The sequence below is a fragment of the Hypomesus transpacificus genome, chromosome 4 (genome assembly GCF_021917145.1).
Source record: "Hypomesus transpacificus isolate Combined female chromosome 4, fHypTra1, whole genome shotgun sequence".
NCBI lineage: Eukaryota > Metazoa > Chordata > Actinopteri > Osmeriformes > Osmeridae > Hypomesus > Hypomesus transpacificus.
The window spans coordinates 9,132,104-9,148,767 of NC_061063.1; the positions used below are offsets into that span (position 1 = coordinate 9,132,104).

Below are 16,664 nucleotides of genomic sequence, written 5' to 3' on the forward strand. Positions count from 1 at the left end.
AAAAATTACGATAATTATGTTAAAATATTGTTAGGGTTCATTAGAGCACAGAAAGACAATGATATGCCACTGTTTATATTTAGAATGATCCATAGTTCGTTGTTATCGTTTTTCGATCATGCGAAAGCATACCAAATATGGAGATGCTTTCCATGTGACCCAATGCTTGAGCTTGTAACAGTTTGAACCCCCGCCTTGAACTCGTTTTTGTAGTCACTCACACCCTCTGGTGGTTAAGGATGGACATTGGAATTAGGGAGAGATAACATTTGTCCGTAGCCCTTCCCAGTTCTCAGTAAACATTGAAGAATAATCACTATAATTTGCTTTCAATAGATTTTGAAGTTTTAAGCCACGAATCTTTAAATGTTCTCCACTATAACAGCTTACTGTTAAGGTTACAGGTTACAGGTTACTTCCAGTAGATGTCACTGTAATTCCATTGTTGATGAAGCGATATATCAAATCCATTTTTTTTTCTTTAGATAAGTATCTTGTGCTTTGACACGTTGAAACATTATTAAGACTATATACTATAGCCTACGTTAACATATTAGTGAAAGGACAAATTGTTCAGCTCAGAGCTGTTTCACTGTCTTTATTTAACATCAGACGGCGCTCCTTTGGAAATCAATTCTATTTTACAAATGGCACAGATTTAATTTCACACAGCCCTACATAAATCCGAAATATTAGTTGGCTAGGCCTACTTGGCGTGTCGTGCCCTATTATTCCTCACAGTGCCCACGGCTATACTGTATAATCCCAGCGTGAGTGGGCTTTCTATTGTAAAAGCAGAACTGCGGGTGGTGGCACAGCTTCGTTTTACTGTAACGTGAACCTCAAAGCTTATCATATTCTGGCGGCGAGGACCTAAGCCCATGTCGCTTCCTTGAAATATGCTTTAATCGTGATGCTTCAGTCAACTCACTTCAATCAACCTAAATACGTTTTGCTCACTGGTGATTTGTCAAGGCGATAGTGTTCTATCGTTCGACTAAATGTAAACAGTCTCACAATTAGGTTAAGTAGCGCCTAACTAATAATAGCCTGTACGTGCCTTTTCTAAATTAGACAAACTATTAAACTTTGATATTTCGCCCAATTGGTAGGCCAATTGGTAAGTTATTAATAACCAACTCTAGAAAGTGCATTTCTTGTAAAGAAATATAGAAAGGCATTTCCCCTGGATATTAAGGCAGGCGTGACTAGCCTTGGAGTGTAAACAAAGGCAAGCATCATTTGTTTTCCACACGCGCTCTACTCCTTTTAGCTCTACTTGGGGTTAATCCCACCCACTTTAGCTCGCCCCCGCATCGTACATCTAACTGCAAGGGTAGCTTTCTCTATGTGGCGACAAAACGATCAATATAACGCGGTCTGCGTAAAAGTAATTGCTCCTGCCTTAAATGGAATAGAAATCAGTCACAAACGCACATCAACCAACGTTATCAGCCGGTTATGCCTTGGCCTACTGGAGGTTTAATGCATTTTAGAATTGGCTCGCGGAAGATAAGACTGAAATACACAACCGGGTACCAATAAGAGGGACACGAAGAATGAATGCCAGACGCGGCAGTCAGACAGAGCCAGAGGACGATGAAAGGTAGGCTACCCCGCTGCTGAACTGGAAATGGAAACTAATGTGATTGTCTAAATGACGAAAAGCATAGGCACATACATTAGTGTGCTTTCAAGAACACAGAATATTTATTTTCGAAAGCTAGACCTTTAACGACGCCGCTTAGTTCTTGCTCTCTCCATCGCAGTGGAATTTAGCGGTTTAATGGTCGAGAAACAGAAAACAAGGTGACAAAAATGCTCCGAAATGGAAAAACTAATGGAGGACTGGCGTCTTTATTGCCTAGCAGAATGGCTAAACAATAATAAAACATGGGCAGTGTAGTAGGGAAATGATCTTTGTTCGCTAGGGTCTGGCTCTTCCTGTTTGGAGTGATATGGCTACACTCCATTTGAAATAGACGTAGAAAGCGAGCCACGAACGCTGTCACTCTTAACTATTCGTCTGAACGCACAAACCATCACACTGGCATAACGTACAGTTATGTCATGTTACCTTTGACTGTTGTTCGACGACCATACGAGACTGACATGCAAGGGGAATAGGCTAGCCAAGTTGAGTAAAATTACAACAAAAAAAGGTTCGACAGTCCATTCGGCACCCGACGTTGCGACGTTCTACTTTTCCAGGACCATAGACAGCGACAATGACACGGTTGCGCAAGAAAGCTTTTATAGCACTTTTCCTATTTACGCTGTTTATTTTCGGGACTATGATGGGCCTTAGAACGCTGAAGCCAAGTGATGGATTCTCAGACCTTGCCCCGGGGATGGAGTTTGGAGGAGAGGGACCCGATAGGAGGCGACCGGTTCCGAACGGCGTGGTAGTGTCGCCCGGCCAGTCCCACTTGAGCGACACCAAAGTGGTTTTCACAAAATCGGACCGTGATTACAGCATATTCTACGATGTACACATATTCTATTACCTGTGGTATGGCACACCACAGATGGACAGCAAATACATTCACTGGGACCACGTCCTGGTGCCGCACTGGGACCCGAAGATTGCTGCCAGCCACGCACAGGGAAGACACACTCCTCCTGAAGACATCGCCTCGAGTTATTACCCCGATCTGGGTCCATACAGCTCCAGGGACCCCCGCGTGCTGGAGTCGCACATGGCGCAGATTGAAGCAGCGGCAGCAGGTATTGCACTGATAACAACGCAACACTCTTGCCCACATATCTATGGTATCATCTACCATGATATTTTCCTTTTGTGGTGCATTCACTATTTACACAATATATGTCCTCAGAATTGGATTATATGATCATATGATATAACTCCATGCTTTTCTGTGAACCCCTTCTGTGGTTGTAGGCGTGCTGGTCTTGTCGTGGTACCCGCCGGGAGTGGCAGACAATCACGGGGCGCCAACTGAGGATCTGGTGCCAGCTGTCATGGACGCTGCCCATAGGCACAGCATCAAGGTAACTGGTGAGAGAACCGGTATGTTTTTCCTTTCTGCCGCTTTACTGAATGAATGGCTGGCAGTGGTAGTTGCTTTGATGCTATAGCTGCAGTTTACATGCACCCACACATCTACTGTGGCATTAGTTAGTCATTGGTAATTGATACATGTGTAATCAGCAATCCGTTAATAACGGATGGCCTTTGTAATGAAATGATCAAACTAGTTTTGGGATTTTCAAAAATAGTATGCATGTTGCTGAAGCTGAGAGTGTGGATGACACTGAGAGTGTCATTGTCTGTCCAGTTTCCAAGGTGTCCAAAGGTATTTAGAAGTAGATGGAATACAAGAAATGCATTTGCTGTCAAATTTGATATTTTAACCCCTTTTCTCCATCCACTTTGCATGTTATAGATACAAACGCATTTCTCCAACTATCGCATGTCATTTTGTCTTTCCTGCAGTTTGTTTGGTCTTTGGATTTAACCATTGAAAGACAACAGTGGCGTTCCAGTGGACTGTGTCTGTTGAGAACTTTAGAACTGTTTAAAGTTTTCGAAGGAACACAAACACGTTAATGGTATTGCATTGGCTTGAAACCGATTTCACATCTTCCATCGCAGACAAAATTGAACAAAAAGGTCAGATACATCAAAAGCCAACGACATGCTGAAGGTGCCTTTTACAGGATAGTGCAAGGCAGGCTCAAACCGAGGAAGCAGATTAAGCACAATAAAGCAAAGAAAGTCCGTTCTTCCACTTTCATTCCATCTCTTCTATGATTGGTTTACGATCAGAGAAAACTAGCTCAGGCATTTCTATTCAACAGAGAATGATCAGAAATAGGTCTCAGCAAAGCTTACACAACTGCTGCCAGGGCTGACCCAGGGGTAAATGCCTCAATGTTCCAACCAGTGGACTAGAACTGCCACAGTGAAAATAAAGGTTTAGGTGTCTGGGGTTTGTGTGCATTTGCTGTTGTGTGTGATAGGTGTACTTGTGTGGTGTGTTTTTCTATGTGTGTGTGTGGTGTGGATGCAGTTTTCAGGATGTTATCTGCACCTAGGTGTATAGGTGCCTTTATTCTTTAGATTGTATAATTATTAAGAGCCTTTATCAGAGACATTCCTCTGAGACATTAAAGGAAGGTTCCGTAGACGCGTCAGCATTTTAGAAAGCTCCCAGCGAAGAAAGACAAGCTTAATTTCACGTAGATTGTGATGTGTAGTTTGTATCACATTGAAAACACCTACATGTTTCAGGAAGGGGTTTGTTCCCAGAAGGTGCATATGTGTGCATCACAGCTTGAGAGATGAGCATTATTTTTTTAATTTTTTTTTTAGCAGACGCTCTTATCCAGAGCGACTTACAGTAAGTACAGGGACATTCCCCCCGAGGCAAGTAGGGGTGAAGTGCCTTGCCCAAGGACACAACGTCATGTGCACCGGCCGGGAATCGAACTGGCAACCTTCAGATTACTAGCCCGATGCTCTACCCGCTCAGCCACCTGACTCCCATTATGACATCTGTGACAAAATAACAGCAACATTTCATGCAAGTTATTCAAGCAATACGCTCCATAAATATTTGGGACCTTTTTGTAAATACAATAGTCATTCTTTGACTTATTGTACACAATTCCAATATTAATTATAGCAACTAGACAACAGATAATCCACACCCAAAAACTAAAGTCCCTTTTTCTTCATAAAAGCATGATAATAAAATATTTATTGTAGTCAACATCCCATATTTTGTAGGTGGCTAAACATAAGGGCCTCAAGACTAATGTAAGACTCTTCCACCATCAAACCCGGTCCATGTGAACAGTCCGGCAGGCAGTCCGGCAGGCAGGCCGCCCCACCCAAGACCCCCCGGGTGTACTCAGCCGTAGAGAGGGACAGATTGAACAGTATTTCACCTCCACGCCCTTTCATGATTTCAAACCAGACGAAGCAACTGACAGCCTGAGAGCACCCCTCCTCATGCCCCCCGCACCAAACACCGCCGGGTTGCCATGGAAACTGTTTATGAAGACCTTGGAGCCTCTTTTCAGAGAGGAAAGAGAGAGAGTGGGTGTTTGTAGGCTCGCTGCTCTCTCTCTCTTTCTCTCTCTCTCTCTCTCTCTCTCTCTCTCTCTCTCACACACACACACACGCTCTTTCTAGCTCTTCCCCTCTCCCACTCTCTCTCCCCCCACCACGTTCATGGTTCGACAGCACTGTCAGCGGTGTGCTCTTGTCGCTGATCTTAAACTGATTTTTTGTGGCCCGAGCAGACAGCCTTGGCAATGTTTCGTGGGTGGGAAAGGGCATCCATCACCCAACCCTTAGCCCTGCCACTCTTATATTGATGCCTTATGTCAGGGATGTCTAGAAGCTTGTGGATCCTTAGAAGCAGTCAGGGACTTGTCTGTCAAGGGGCAGAGTCACTCAAAATACATGAAAGACCTTCAATAATGCCTTTGAAATTAAGATTTTTTGCCCGCAATTGAAGTGCATTGCAGGGGAATAGACAGAGAAATGACATATAGAATCAGATGAAATCGAGGCCCTTCTCGATGGATAGATTCACATGGGACTTGATAGAGGGCGGCGTCTAGCCATTCCTCTCTGCCCCTCTGCAAGCCCACTTTCCTCAGAAGATGGTCCCATCATATCGCTATTCTTTAATGTGAGCCCCAGTGTGTTATTCTGTCTCCTTCCATCTTCAGTCAGGCCTATCCAGGACCCAGTGTTACTGAATTCAGTTTGATGACTTACTTCCTGGTTTCCAAGATTGCTGATGGGATTCTATTCTTAGATGGCTCTCTGATCTCTTTTTTCCTGGGTTCGGTGACACGTTCAGTCTCTCAGGATCAATACACCGTTTTCGATTTGTTCCTCGAAATAACAGTTGTTCTTCAAGGACACTGGAGTGTGTGGCATTTGAGACACCCCTATAGGCTTCCATGCTTTCTTTGAAGAGCTGATCCTTCTCATATCATGTGAAGGAGATGGTGTTGCCGACCAATCTGGATCATCTTAACACTGCAAATTAAATTCTGCTTGTGCTTGACCAAGATGTCCTGTTCAAGGAAATGCGAGAAGGCGAGAGTCAAATGCACTCTCCTTTCATTTCCTAGACAATATGTAATCATGTGGATGTGCCGTGATGAGAGTGTCCCCTGCTATTTCAATCAAGTGTTGTGTCCTATTCTCACAGGTGGCGTTTCACATCCAACCTTACAAAGGACGGACCGACCAGAGCATGCATGACAACATCAAATACATAATTGACAGGTATGTCGTTCTCCCTCTCGCCTCACCTCCTTGTCGCGCCTCCAACTTTTCAGTTCCTCCCTCTCTTCTGCTAGCCCACCCCGTTCTGTCCTTCTTCCTCCTCTTTTCCCTGGATCTCTCTGTCTTTTTCTGCTCTTTCTCCATCACATTTTTCTCTCTCTTTAAACCTCTCCCTCTGTCGCTCCCCCTCTCTCCCATTCACTCATGCAATTTAAGACTTTCTTTTCATCCACCAGCCGAAGTGCAGGGCTCTGATTTCCATATCAATTACCGCCGGTTGAAATGTGATCGCACTTAAGGGCAGAAGGAGGTGAAGGAGAAGGAACAGGTGGTTAAATATAGATATCTGTTCCATGATCTCTCTCTAATCACTCTGCAGGTAGTCTACCCCCATACCTAGCCTTGATTGTATATAAGTGCTCAGCTGGAGCGACAGGATATTTTGGAGGTTGAATGTACTTCAAACATTGGCCCTGAAGCAGGCTCCAAGCACAGAAAGACAAGTAGTCAATGTTCTAGTCAATGAGCCGTTCTAGGGCAATCTGTCAAAACAATGACCCGACACTGAAGTATCCCTAGTGTTTGCCTGCTTAAGGATGATGGGTGGTGAATGTGTCACAGCCCAGCTCTGTGAGGAGCAACTGATGGTCGTGATGGAAGCTTTGCGTACCTTGAGTCTGCTCAGCTAGATATTCCTGCCAGCCAAGCAAAGACCCACTGAGCTGACCATCTGCCATTAAACAAAGTAAGAAATACAGGAAAAAGGGAGAGAGAGAAAAATGGTGCGAGACAGAGAGCGTGATAGAGAGCATTTAGAAACATATATCTACCCCATGCTCTCATCCCAAGCTTCCGCTTAGGAATAATAGCACCATTTCACATGAAAGCATTTACTGTGAGCTGGCATGCGGCCAGTTTCAGAGAGGTCGAGTCGGCAGAAATGCTTCCGCTCAGCAAATGTGGAAATCTGAATCCTCGACTGAAAACACTATCCTCTCTCACAGGTACGGGAAACACGGCGCCTTCTACCGGTTCAAGTCCAGCGCCGGGCAGATTCTGCCGCTCTTCTACATCTACGACTCCTACCTGACCCCTCCCGAGACTTGGGCGGAGCTTCTGACCACCTCGGGCTCCCACACCCTGCGGGGCACGCCCTATGACGGCGTCTTCATCGCCCTCATTGTGGAGGAGCGCCACAAGCACGACATCCTGGCCAGCGGTTTTGACGGCATGTACACTTATTTCGCGTCCAACGGCTTCTCCTTTGGCTCCTCCCACCAGAACTGGAAGGCCATCAAAGCGTTCTGCGATGGCAACAACCTGCTGTTTGTCCCCAGCGTGGGACCCGGGTATGTGGACACGGCAGTGCGGCCCTGGAACAACCATAACACACGGAACCGCGTCAACGGTCGCTATTACGAGACTGCCCTGCAGGCAGCTCTGTCCGTGCGCCCGGAGATCGTCACCATAACCTCCTTCAATGAATGGCACGAGGGGACGCAGATTGAGAAGGCAGTGCCGAAGAAGACACTGACTAGGCTATATCTGGACTACCAGCCCCATCGTCCAGACCTGTACCTGGAGCTTACTCGCCGGTGGGCCGAGCACTTTAACAAGGAGAAGGACAAGTGGCTCATGTAGGCTCGGGAACGGTGTTCTGGATAGCCGGACTTCTTCAGTACGTAGAGACTGACTGTGGTTTTTAAACCCGCCATTTTTCTTGTTCCACATACTCTATGTTCCGTCTAACCTTTGTTCCTCTCAGTACCAATTCGAAACATTCCAGGCTAGGAGGAAGGGATGGGCGGCGGGCTGTGTCAAGGCAGTGCTTTCTCAAGGCTTTCTCATGACGAACTCTGAACATTAGAATGTGGATAATCCGTTTATTTTGAAGAGTTTTAGTCACATTTTGTTTTTTTGTTTTTACGAGTCATGCTGGGAGAATAGGGAGTGAGGAACCATCCTCAGCTGCTTGAAGCTGCTTGAGGTGGGGGACAGTGAGAAAGGTGTCTGCCTCGCCATGTAACTTAGCTCTTCTGTTGCTGTACTGTCTCCTATCTCCTATTATTTCTGTATTTCTTTCAGATAATGACAAATAAAGATACTGTGTTCAGTCATGTTTGAGGCTATGTTCCGAAGAATGTTCCGCTGTAGATGCAAGGTAAACTGGCCAACCGAGCTGACAGAGAGTTATGCTTTCAGCAATGCTTTCACATGTAAATTAAGTCATTCATCTGGACCGCAGTTATCCATCTCAATCTACGGAGACATCTTTTGGAAAAACGCAGCTCAAGGGAGCAGCAGAGCTGTGACAGCAGTTCTAAGACTAAGAGCTAGCTGCAGGTCCCACACAGAGAAACCCTATCACTCAATGTGGGCTCACAGACCCTAGCATCACTACTTGGCAAATATCAGCATGACAAACAGCGGGCATTCTCTCCAACCTAGTGCCTATACTGGATCAATTCTGTGGGTCAATAAGAAATGGTTGGGCCAAGTCTGACCCCAAATGCAATTCTGTGACGACTGCCATCACAGTCATCACTGATTTTGCTCAGGCAAATCAGCCTTTAGCAACATAGAGCACACACACATTGTTAATCCCCGGCTTCACAGAGCTCTTGGGACTGGAGGCCCTGGCCTCCTAATCATGATAGCTGATCTTCGGTCTCAGGTGACAGACTCGCTCTCACCTCAGGGACTTTCTGCGGCTGTAGGCATTGCACTGTGGGAGTACAGCCATGGTTGTAAGATGCGACAGATGAGAGGGTGAGAGACTATAAAGTTGTTGTTTCTCAGAAAGCCTTTACATGTTTGATTCCAGTCTCACGATGTGTCATTCTGTTGGGCAAGCCCACGCAATGGCAGGCTCGGACAGAGCACTGAAAACGATGTTTTGAGTTTTGTCACCCTTAAGAATATTCAAGTCACCCAAAATTTAGAACCCAAATGGAGAGTGAACGTTTAAAAGGGAAAGCAGAGCAAAAGAGAGAGAGATGATAATATCTAAACAAGTTTGAAGAGCAATCCAGAAATGCAATACTCAAGCACTTAAAATCAAGTCCATTTAGTGCATTCATAATTCAGAACTAGAGGAGACTGAGTGGAATTTTAAAAAGTCACTTATCTTTTTTCTGTGATTTAGCATGGGTTCCCAAATGCATGCACGAAGACCATCTGCTCTCACTGGCAATTATGCTTGCCACATTTCTTCACAACACTTGTTTGTATTTCAACAATAAAAAAAAAAAGACAGACCATGTCAAGTGATTGCAGAGTTTCTGATAGCAGCAGCTTTTCGTATTTTGTGTAGTCAAACTGTAACCACCTGCATTGTTTATGCTGGAGTCAACTGATTTCAAAAGGCCTTAGAGACTGTTAGCTAAACTATTAAGAAACTGCCACTAGACATGCAATTAATTAACCCACATGGTTGGGCTTCTCCACACCATATGAGCTGTTATTATACTGTATGTAGGTCAGAGATCACAAATGGTACTTGTAATGCTCATGTTAAAAATAAAAAGTAGTTATTTTTAAGTGAATGAACACGCTGAGATAAAATCCATATTGACATTTTCAAACAAGGTACAGTGTGTTCTCTATATTGTATATTCACAGTAGTTGAACATACAATTTAGAATATGATTAAGGACGAGTACCAATACCTATAGAAGCTAAACACATTCAAGGCAATATGGCTTGATGTCTGAGAACTGGGTGAGTAACTGATTAAACATCATTTCCACATGTTTTAAGAGTGGTGTTATTAAGAGAGAATGACAAACAGGAACAACCACATCCTGCCTGGTGTTATTTAGCATCTCAAAAGGCTGACAGTCTAATAAAATGTGCAAGGGCGTAGACTGGTGGAAAGAACATTTGAGTCCAAATAAAGGTATTCTCACGTTACGATGTGTTGAACAAAGTGAAATGTACTCCCAAGTCAATGCACGGGATAGTAAAACAATTGAAACACAACAGTTGGCGGAAGAGGTTCAGACAAATAGACTCAGCTGATGTTGACAGACACAATACTGCAACGTTTTACAGCCAGACACACACTGCTCAGCACACATACTGTAAACCTCCAGACAGTGCTTTCAAATGTCTTGTATTCACATTCATAACACATTCACCGGCTTGCCAGTTCACTGCAGGCCCAAAGAAATCGTAGACTAAAAGAAAAAGTTGTAAAGGTTTCTCTTATATCAGACAAAAGCAACTAGACGGATTAGAGTGCAGCCGTTGGACCATGTGTGATCTCAGCACTTCAGTGGCTGTAGATAAATAGCCTAATCAGGATGTGCTGACAGGGCATTTGGAGAATAAATGGGCCAATAAGAAACTAGGGAATTAAGCGTTGCTGAGTTGAAATAAACTGCACCGACACTGCCACTAACCCAGAGATTTTGACTCAGCTGGAGGAGCCAGACAACATTGGGAATACTTGATAAAAACCCACAAAGAGGAAGCATCCTATGTTGGTATTTGAATCTCTGTAAAAGGGCTTCAGCCTCTTAACACTTCTGCGAAGACTAGAAGTGAGAATTTGGAGGTTGGAGAATTGTGCCTGTAGAAAATTACTCCACACTGTCTGTGAACTGGAAGAGGTCATACAAGTGTGTGTGTGTGTGTGGGGGGGGGGGGTCAGGGGACAGGCACATCATGGGAACCATGGGAACACCATCAGCTAAGAGCACAAGCCCTCTGAGATTCATTTTAAGAACTCTCAGAAGGACCATGTACAAAACCCAGTGATGATGCTCACATGACACAGGACTGGAGATGTTCGGAATGGGGCCTTCGTCAGAAGGATTTGTACCCTTGCAGTGGGGAGCTGTTTAGTTACACAGACGAACGAGCTATAGGTTTTTCTCCCAACCTCTCCTCTTTCCTTGCTGCCCACCCAGTCAGCTCTGAGCAGGGCCAGGCTGAGTCACACCACAGGATGTCAACTGCACTGTCGACAAAGAGCCTGAAAAAGATTTTCATCTGTAAGTGCTCTACAAATATACAAGCCGAAAACACGAAACCTGACAGAAAATCAGTATTTATCAAGTCAAAATAGTAAACATCAGAAGACTGAGATACAAGCAAACAAATACCCCAAAACAGACAACAGAGCAGCAGCTTGTCAGCCTCCCAAGCAGCTACATCTTGTCATGACATTTGCCGAGACCTTGAAAACATCATGAGTCAGTAGCTCCAGAGGAGCCTGATGAAAGCAAACCAGCGCTTCCCGACATGCGCTGTGGCAAAGTGTTTTCTCACCGCTGCAAACCAATTCCCTGCCCTGTCTGTTTCTCTCTCTCAGTGATTTCATCATCAAGGTTTGCTTTTCTCCCATTTCCAATATTTTGATTCTAGCGGCATAGTTAACTTTTTTCTTCCCCCCCACCCCATCTTAACTGTCTCCAAGGACACTCTTTTATTCAATTTTCCGAGTATAAATCACTCTATAGAGTATCACAAGTGGTAATGCATCCATTCATCCCACCTCTGTTATATAATTGCTGTGAGACACCAAAGTGGTTCTATCCATTTGCTTTGAAACAGTAGTGTATCCTATGCTTCTCAGAAAAACATCCTTGCATGTAATTGGTGGTTTCAAATGTAGTATTTTGAAGGAATATTTGAGTGTGTGTGCTCATCCACCTTTTCTTCTGACTCAGGCATTATGTGAAGACAAAGCATCCATACACACATTCTCTAACATGAACTTAACAGTGATACTTATTTTTGTTTAGGGTTTTAAATAACAGAAATTATAAATGGAAGCAATTTCATGAATTTGCTTGTTTTGAAGGGTTGTCAAGACAAGCATTAGGTGCTTAATACGACATGACATCCTTTTACTTTGCAGAGGGATTTAGCTCAATACTGTCACCTGGTGGTTCTTCTGATCCTCTTACAAGATGTAAAAAAAAAAAAAAAAAGACATACATAGCTAGTCACAAGTTAAAAATCAACCTGCCCAACTTTGTGAAGGTGACAATCGCTTACTCATCTTCAGGTCTTCTTTGTGCAGTCATGTGATTGCACAACTGCAACCTATGTTGTTAAGCATTTAACAGGTCTAGAGGTCACCTGTTCATTGGAGGCTGTGTGAGACACATAACCCTGTAACATGCACATTCAAGTAAAACGATGTTCCTTAAACCCCTTCCTCCAACTCTCTCTAGTGTGCATGAAAAACAAACCTCAAAGTAGCTCTGCTACATACAGCAACACCATCATAAATCAGCTCCTGTTAGTGCACTACTAGACTGTCACATAAAAACAAGCGACAAAACCTTTTTTGGACAAAAAAAAGCACTCCAATTTATTAATCAGTCAAAGGTTGTTTCCCTTCTGAGGCGTTGGGGATGGAATAGGTTTTAACGTCAATAAAAAACAACATCTTACAATTACAAATACAAGGATTTAAATCAAAGAATTTACGTTAAAAAAAGAATCCTAGGTGTGTTGGATGAGTAGCTTTGTATCTCTCTGCCATGTGTGCTCTGCTCTACAGCAGGCCTTGTCTCTTCAGATCCTCGTAGGTCTTCTTGTTGACCACATTTCCACTGGAGTCTTCGTACTCCTCCTGATAAAGCACACACACACAGGTGTTTAACTGGCTCAGCAGACCACTACTAGATAACAGCTTGGCTCCTCTCGTCATGTTACTCCCGACGTCGTGACCGAGCGGGCGCTACGTGCTGTTGTAAGGTCACTGTGTGAGCGCCCCTCCACTCACCTCTGTGTCCGGCTGCCATCTCTCTGACGCCTTCTGGGACTTCAGCTTGGCCCACACTGGTGTCAAAACACAAGACGTTGTCAGCGTTATGCAAATGACCATCTTATCCCTGAACCCCGACCATGCTAATCTAGCAACTACAGCACACTGTAATCACTGTAATGAAAAGAATTACTGTCAATTACTGGCAATTATAAGTAGGTATTTTAACAGACAGCTCGCTCAACGTGTTGCTGAGACCGAGTCGTGGTACTTACAGGAGACGGCGTCCTCGATCTGGGTGACGTTGGCAAAGTGAGCCGTGTTGGGGATGCCCAGGCACCGCATGCCGTGGGCGTGACGCCATTCCTAAAAAGAAACAAAAGAAAGAGTGAACAACAGACCCGGGAAGCGTGTCAACACTTTCTGCTTCCTGACGCCAGGATAAGGACTTCCTGAACAGAGAATCGCACGAGAGGAGGAGGAGGCACTGACATTTGTCTCAGACCACGTGAACAGGAAATACGTACGGCAAAGTGCCTCTGGAAGGCCTTGGGCCCTCTGTAGGTGTAGTTTCCACAGATCTCACAGTTGTAGTTGATGTTCAGGCCGTGGAGTTTGTACAACCAGTAGGGTATGGGCTGCGGAGAGGGACAGACACACCAAAGTCATCTACTGTCACCGAATGGAGATGAGCCTAAGACGATTGTTTGGAGTTGATTCAATGTTTCGAGGAGCCAGTTCCGAGCGAGGCGCCGGACCTTGCCGTCCCAGCCCAGCGGTAGGTTCTTGGGGTTGTAGATGATCTCGTTGTCCTCGTCCTCGCTCTCACTCTCGCTGAGCTGCTCCTCCTCCTCCTCCTCCCTCTCCTCCCCCGTCCTGGCCTGCTTCCTCTGGACGTTCTCGTGGGTCAGCTGCCTTTGCTCCTGAGGGGGGGTCACGCAAGCACACGTCAGCCGGACGCAGAACCACGCGGTACTGGCCGCAAATCAGAGGACCGTGTCGTATGCAGTGAAGTCAACCGGGAGATTATTCAGACAAAGGCACATCCAGCCGTCTTCACTCACCCCCAGGGTTTCCACATACTCATAAATCTGAGACTCCAGGAAGGCTATCTCTTTGTTGCGCTCGGTGTCTCTGCAGATAAGGGAACGTTTGAACATCATGGTGATGCATGTTGGGAAAAAGACACACTAAGCATTCTATGTGGGTGTGGGGTTAGGAGTACATACTTTTTGGGTCCTTTAGATTTGGGGTTCTTGGCAAACAGGGAGGGATCCAGGGACTCCAGGGATTTGCCCTTGGTGCTGAACAGCCGCTGAGCTCTCTCCTCCAAAGTTCTACGGGTCATAGATGTGACCAAAACATTTGCGGTGTTAGCCATAAGTCAAAACTTTCCCTGTCCATCGTTTGTCATGGTCCATACAGTGTCCAGTGACAATACGTACCCCCCACACTTCAGTCCCAGGGCCATGAGAGCAGACTTCAACCTGTCCAAACCCAGGGAGGCCAACTCCTACGAGACAGAGACAGAGAGAGAGAGAGAGAGAGAGAGAGAGAGAGAGAGAGAGAGAGAGAGAGAGAGAGAGAGAGAAAAAGTGAGAGTGAGTGAGTGATACAGCTCATGGAGTCCGTGGAGTGGTGTGAGCCCCATATGGTGCCTTACCTCCCAGGAGGAGAAAGCAGAGAGGTCCAGATGGGCTCCGGCGTGGGTCAACGCGCTGCTCGTCTCTTTCTAAGGCACAGCGGGGGGGGGGGGGGGGGGGGGGGGGGGAGGCCCAGTTAGATTTCAACATATGGAGATTCGACGGGCCGCGGGATCAGCATGGCTGGACCTCAGGACTCACCGGCCAGCCCGGGAACGTGCCGTTCTCCCACTTCTTCTCAAACTCGCCCAGGACTTTTCCGTAGAGCTCGTTCTGGTCCAGCAGGGGCTTGACACGCTCTGTGTAGTCCTGCAGGTACTCCAGCAGCATCTCCAGGTACCTGGAGGACACGCACACCGTCAGACTGGCACAGCGCTCTGCAGGCCCACGCCGTCACACATCGGCAGTGGATGCAGCAACTTTGGCACTTACTTTTTGTACTCTGCATTCTTCCTGTCCTTGGAGATATCGAACAGTTGATCAAACGAGGACAGGTAGCTGATGTACTCCAGTTTCTGCAATTGAGAGAGAGAAGAGAGGTGAGAAAGATGGAGGGTCTATCACCATAGCCAAAACGGAGAGGCAAAGAAAGAAGACTGAGCTGCTTCTTACATCGGAACCCTTTAGGTTGGTGAACTTTAGGTAGCAGTCATGGAGATCTAAGTAACGGCCGTAGCCTTCCTCATCTGTGAACTCCACCATGTCTGCAAATATAGATAAGAGATCCTTTTGACATCTGTCCACTTGTGCCACTCATCGTGCTAGCATGTATTGCTGTGTTGCAGGATGTTTCATTACTCTGAGCCTCTTCTGTGGGGTTGTCTCTGGCCTTCACCAGCTCATCAAACTCCACCGACATGGGTACACAGATCTGTAACGACAACAACTTTCTCAGCAAAGCCTAAAAAAATATATAAATTGACAGACTAGGCGTAGCAATGACGAGCATGACATAGATTCATATGAATTACCTCATTGGGATGTTTCCTGTGGAATTCCTTGATCTGTTTGAGTCTGTTGTAGAATTCGGCGAATTCGTTGGGTCCAGAAATGGCGTTTAGTTCATCCTTTCTCATTCTGTAATGAGATGTGACTTTCAGACTTCTGTAGTCGAACCATGCATGAGTGGCAAAACTCGCTACAATCAAATGACTTACCCATCTTTGTCGTCATACGAGTCTCGGAGATTTTGGCTCACTTCCATGTATCTCTGCATGGGTGACAAACAAGTAACTTCAACACCGTATTTGCTGGTCAATGACATGTTTCCTTAAAGTACAGTTGAGAAAAAACGTTAGCAGTTGTTACTTACATCCAACATCGCTCTGGTTCGATGATCTGAGTTAATCTGATCGCGTAACTGTATGGGGACAATAAAGAAACACGTGAATGCAACTTCTGTTGTAGTTGAACAGAAAATATGATTTATTGCATTTTTTGCTAAACTACTTTTACGGACGCAGGTAGCTCTAGCTATCTGGTTAAAGCAACTAGTACTGTATCTTGTAAGAGCGAGCTAACTAGCTAGCTTCTGGTGCTACAATACCGTAGTTTTCTTATGCAACATTTCTTTTGTTTTGGCGTCCATAAGTCTCTCTTTCTCTTCATGGTAGCGCCGTTGTTGTTCTAGAATAGTTTCCATGGTTGTAATCTAACAGCCAAATTCCGAAATAATTCGAATTTGAAGCAGAAGATAACAGAAAACTAATAACTGCGGCACAGTTTGTTTTCAATGGCGCATGTTAGCTACGTTGTAGAGGAAGTGGTTTCGCGCACTCCTTTGGGTCCGCTTCTTCTTCCCAGGGAAACATGTACAAAACATCATGTTCCGTGTGAACTTAGTTCTGCGTTAAAATAAGACGCCGCAAATAGTTTCAGATCGGTTTTCTGATGCGACGAGACGTAACCTAATGACAGACCCCTTTGCCATACATACGTTTAGCAATTATTCGACCTTCACGCTAAAATGTTTGAAATACAGTTCTTTACTGCATAATTTCATTAAAGCTGGTGTTAGATTAAC

The 16,664-nt window shown here is 45.2% G+C and overlaps 2 protein-coding genes across 2 annotated transcripts; one reads left to right on the forward strand and one right to left on the reverse strand.

Annotated features, from left to right (window-relative positions):
• Nucleotides 1-1,330: 1,330 nt before the first annotated feature.
• Nucleotides 1,331-8,391, forward strand: maneal (mannosidase endo-alpha like). Its single transcript, XM_047019931.1, has 4 exons — nt 1,331-2,727; nt 2,903-3,012; nt 6,198-6,274; nt 7,279-8,391. The coding sequence occupies exons 1-4, from the start codon at nt 2,229-2,231 to the stop codon at nt 7,913-7,915; spliced, it is 1,323 nt and encodes a 440-aa protein (XP_046875887.1). The 5' UTR covers nt 1,331-2,228; the 3' UTR covers nt 7,916-8,391.
• Nucleotides 8,392-12,571: 4,180 nt separating this feature from the next.
• Nucleotides 12,572-16,426, reverse strand: sf3a3 (splicing factor 3a, subunit 3). The gene is made up of 17 exons (XM_047019928.1): nt 16,188-16,426; nt 15,954-16,001; nt 15,799-15,851; nt 15,613-15,718; nt 15,440-15,512; nt 15,254-15,345; nt 15,074-15,156; nt 14,843-14,981; nt 14,662-14,730; nt 14,444-14,511; nt 14,228-14,335; nt 14,063-14,132; nt 13,757-13,921; nt 13,526-13,636; nt 13,274-13,364; nt 13,017-13,072; nt 12,572-12,863 (listed from the first exon to the last, which is right to left on the reverse strand). The coding sequence occupies exons 1-17, from the start codon at nt 16,281-16,283 to the stop codon at nt 12,786-12,788; spliced, it is 1,506 nt and encodes a 501-aa protein (XP_046875884.1). The 5' UTR covers nt 16,284-16,426; the 3' UTR covers nt 12,572-12,785.
• Nucleotides 16,427-16,664: the final 238 nt, after the last annotated feature.

Bases quoted from the DNA above. Each gene is read 5' to 3' on its own strand.
- maneal (XM_047019931.1), top strand. From the start codon at position 2,229: ATGACACGGTTGCGCAAGAAAGCTTTTATAGCACTTTTCCTATTTACG. The intron at 3,013-6,197 runs GTAACTGGTGAG...CTATTCTCACAG, and splicing joins CCCATAGGCACAGCATCAAG to GTGGCGTTTCACATCCAACC. The intron at 6,275-7,278 runs GTATGTCGTTCT...CCTCTCTCACAG, and splicing joins ATCAAATACATAATTGACAG to GTACGGGAAACACGGCGCCT.
- sf3a3 (XM_047019928.1), bottom strand. From the start codon at position 16,283: ATGGAAACTATTCTAGAACAACAACGGCGCTACCATGAAGAGAAAGAG. The intron at 15,346-15,439 runs GTAATGAAACAT...CTATATTTGCAG, and splicing joins CCCCACAGAAGAGGCTCAGA to ACATGGTGGAGTTCACAGAT. The intron at 14,982-15,073 runs GTAAGTGCCAAA...CGTGTCCTCCAG, and splicing joins AAGAATGCAGAGTACAAAAA to GTACCTGGAGATGCTGCTGG.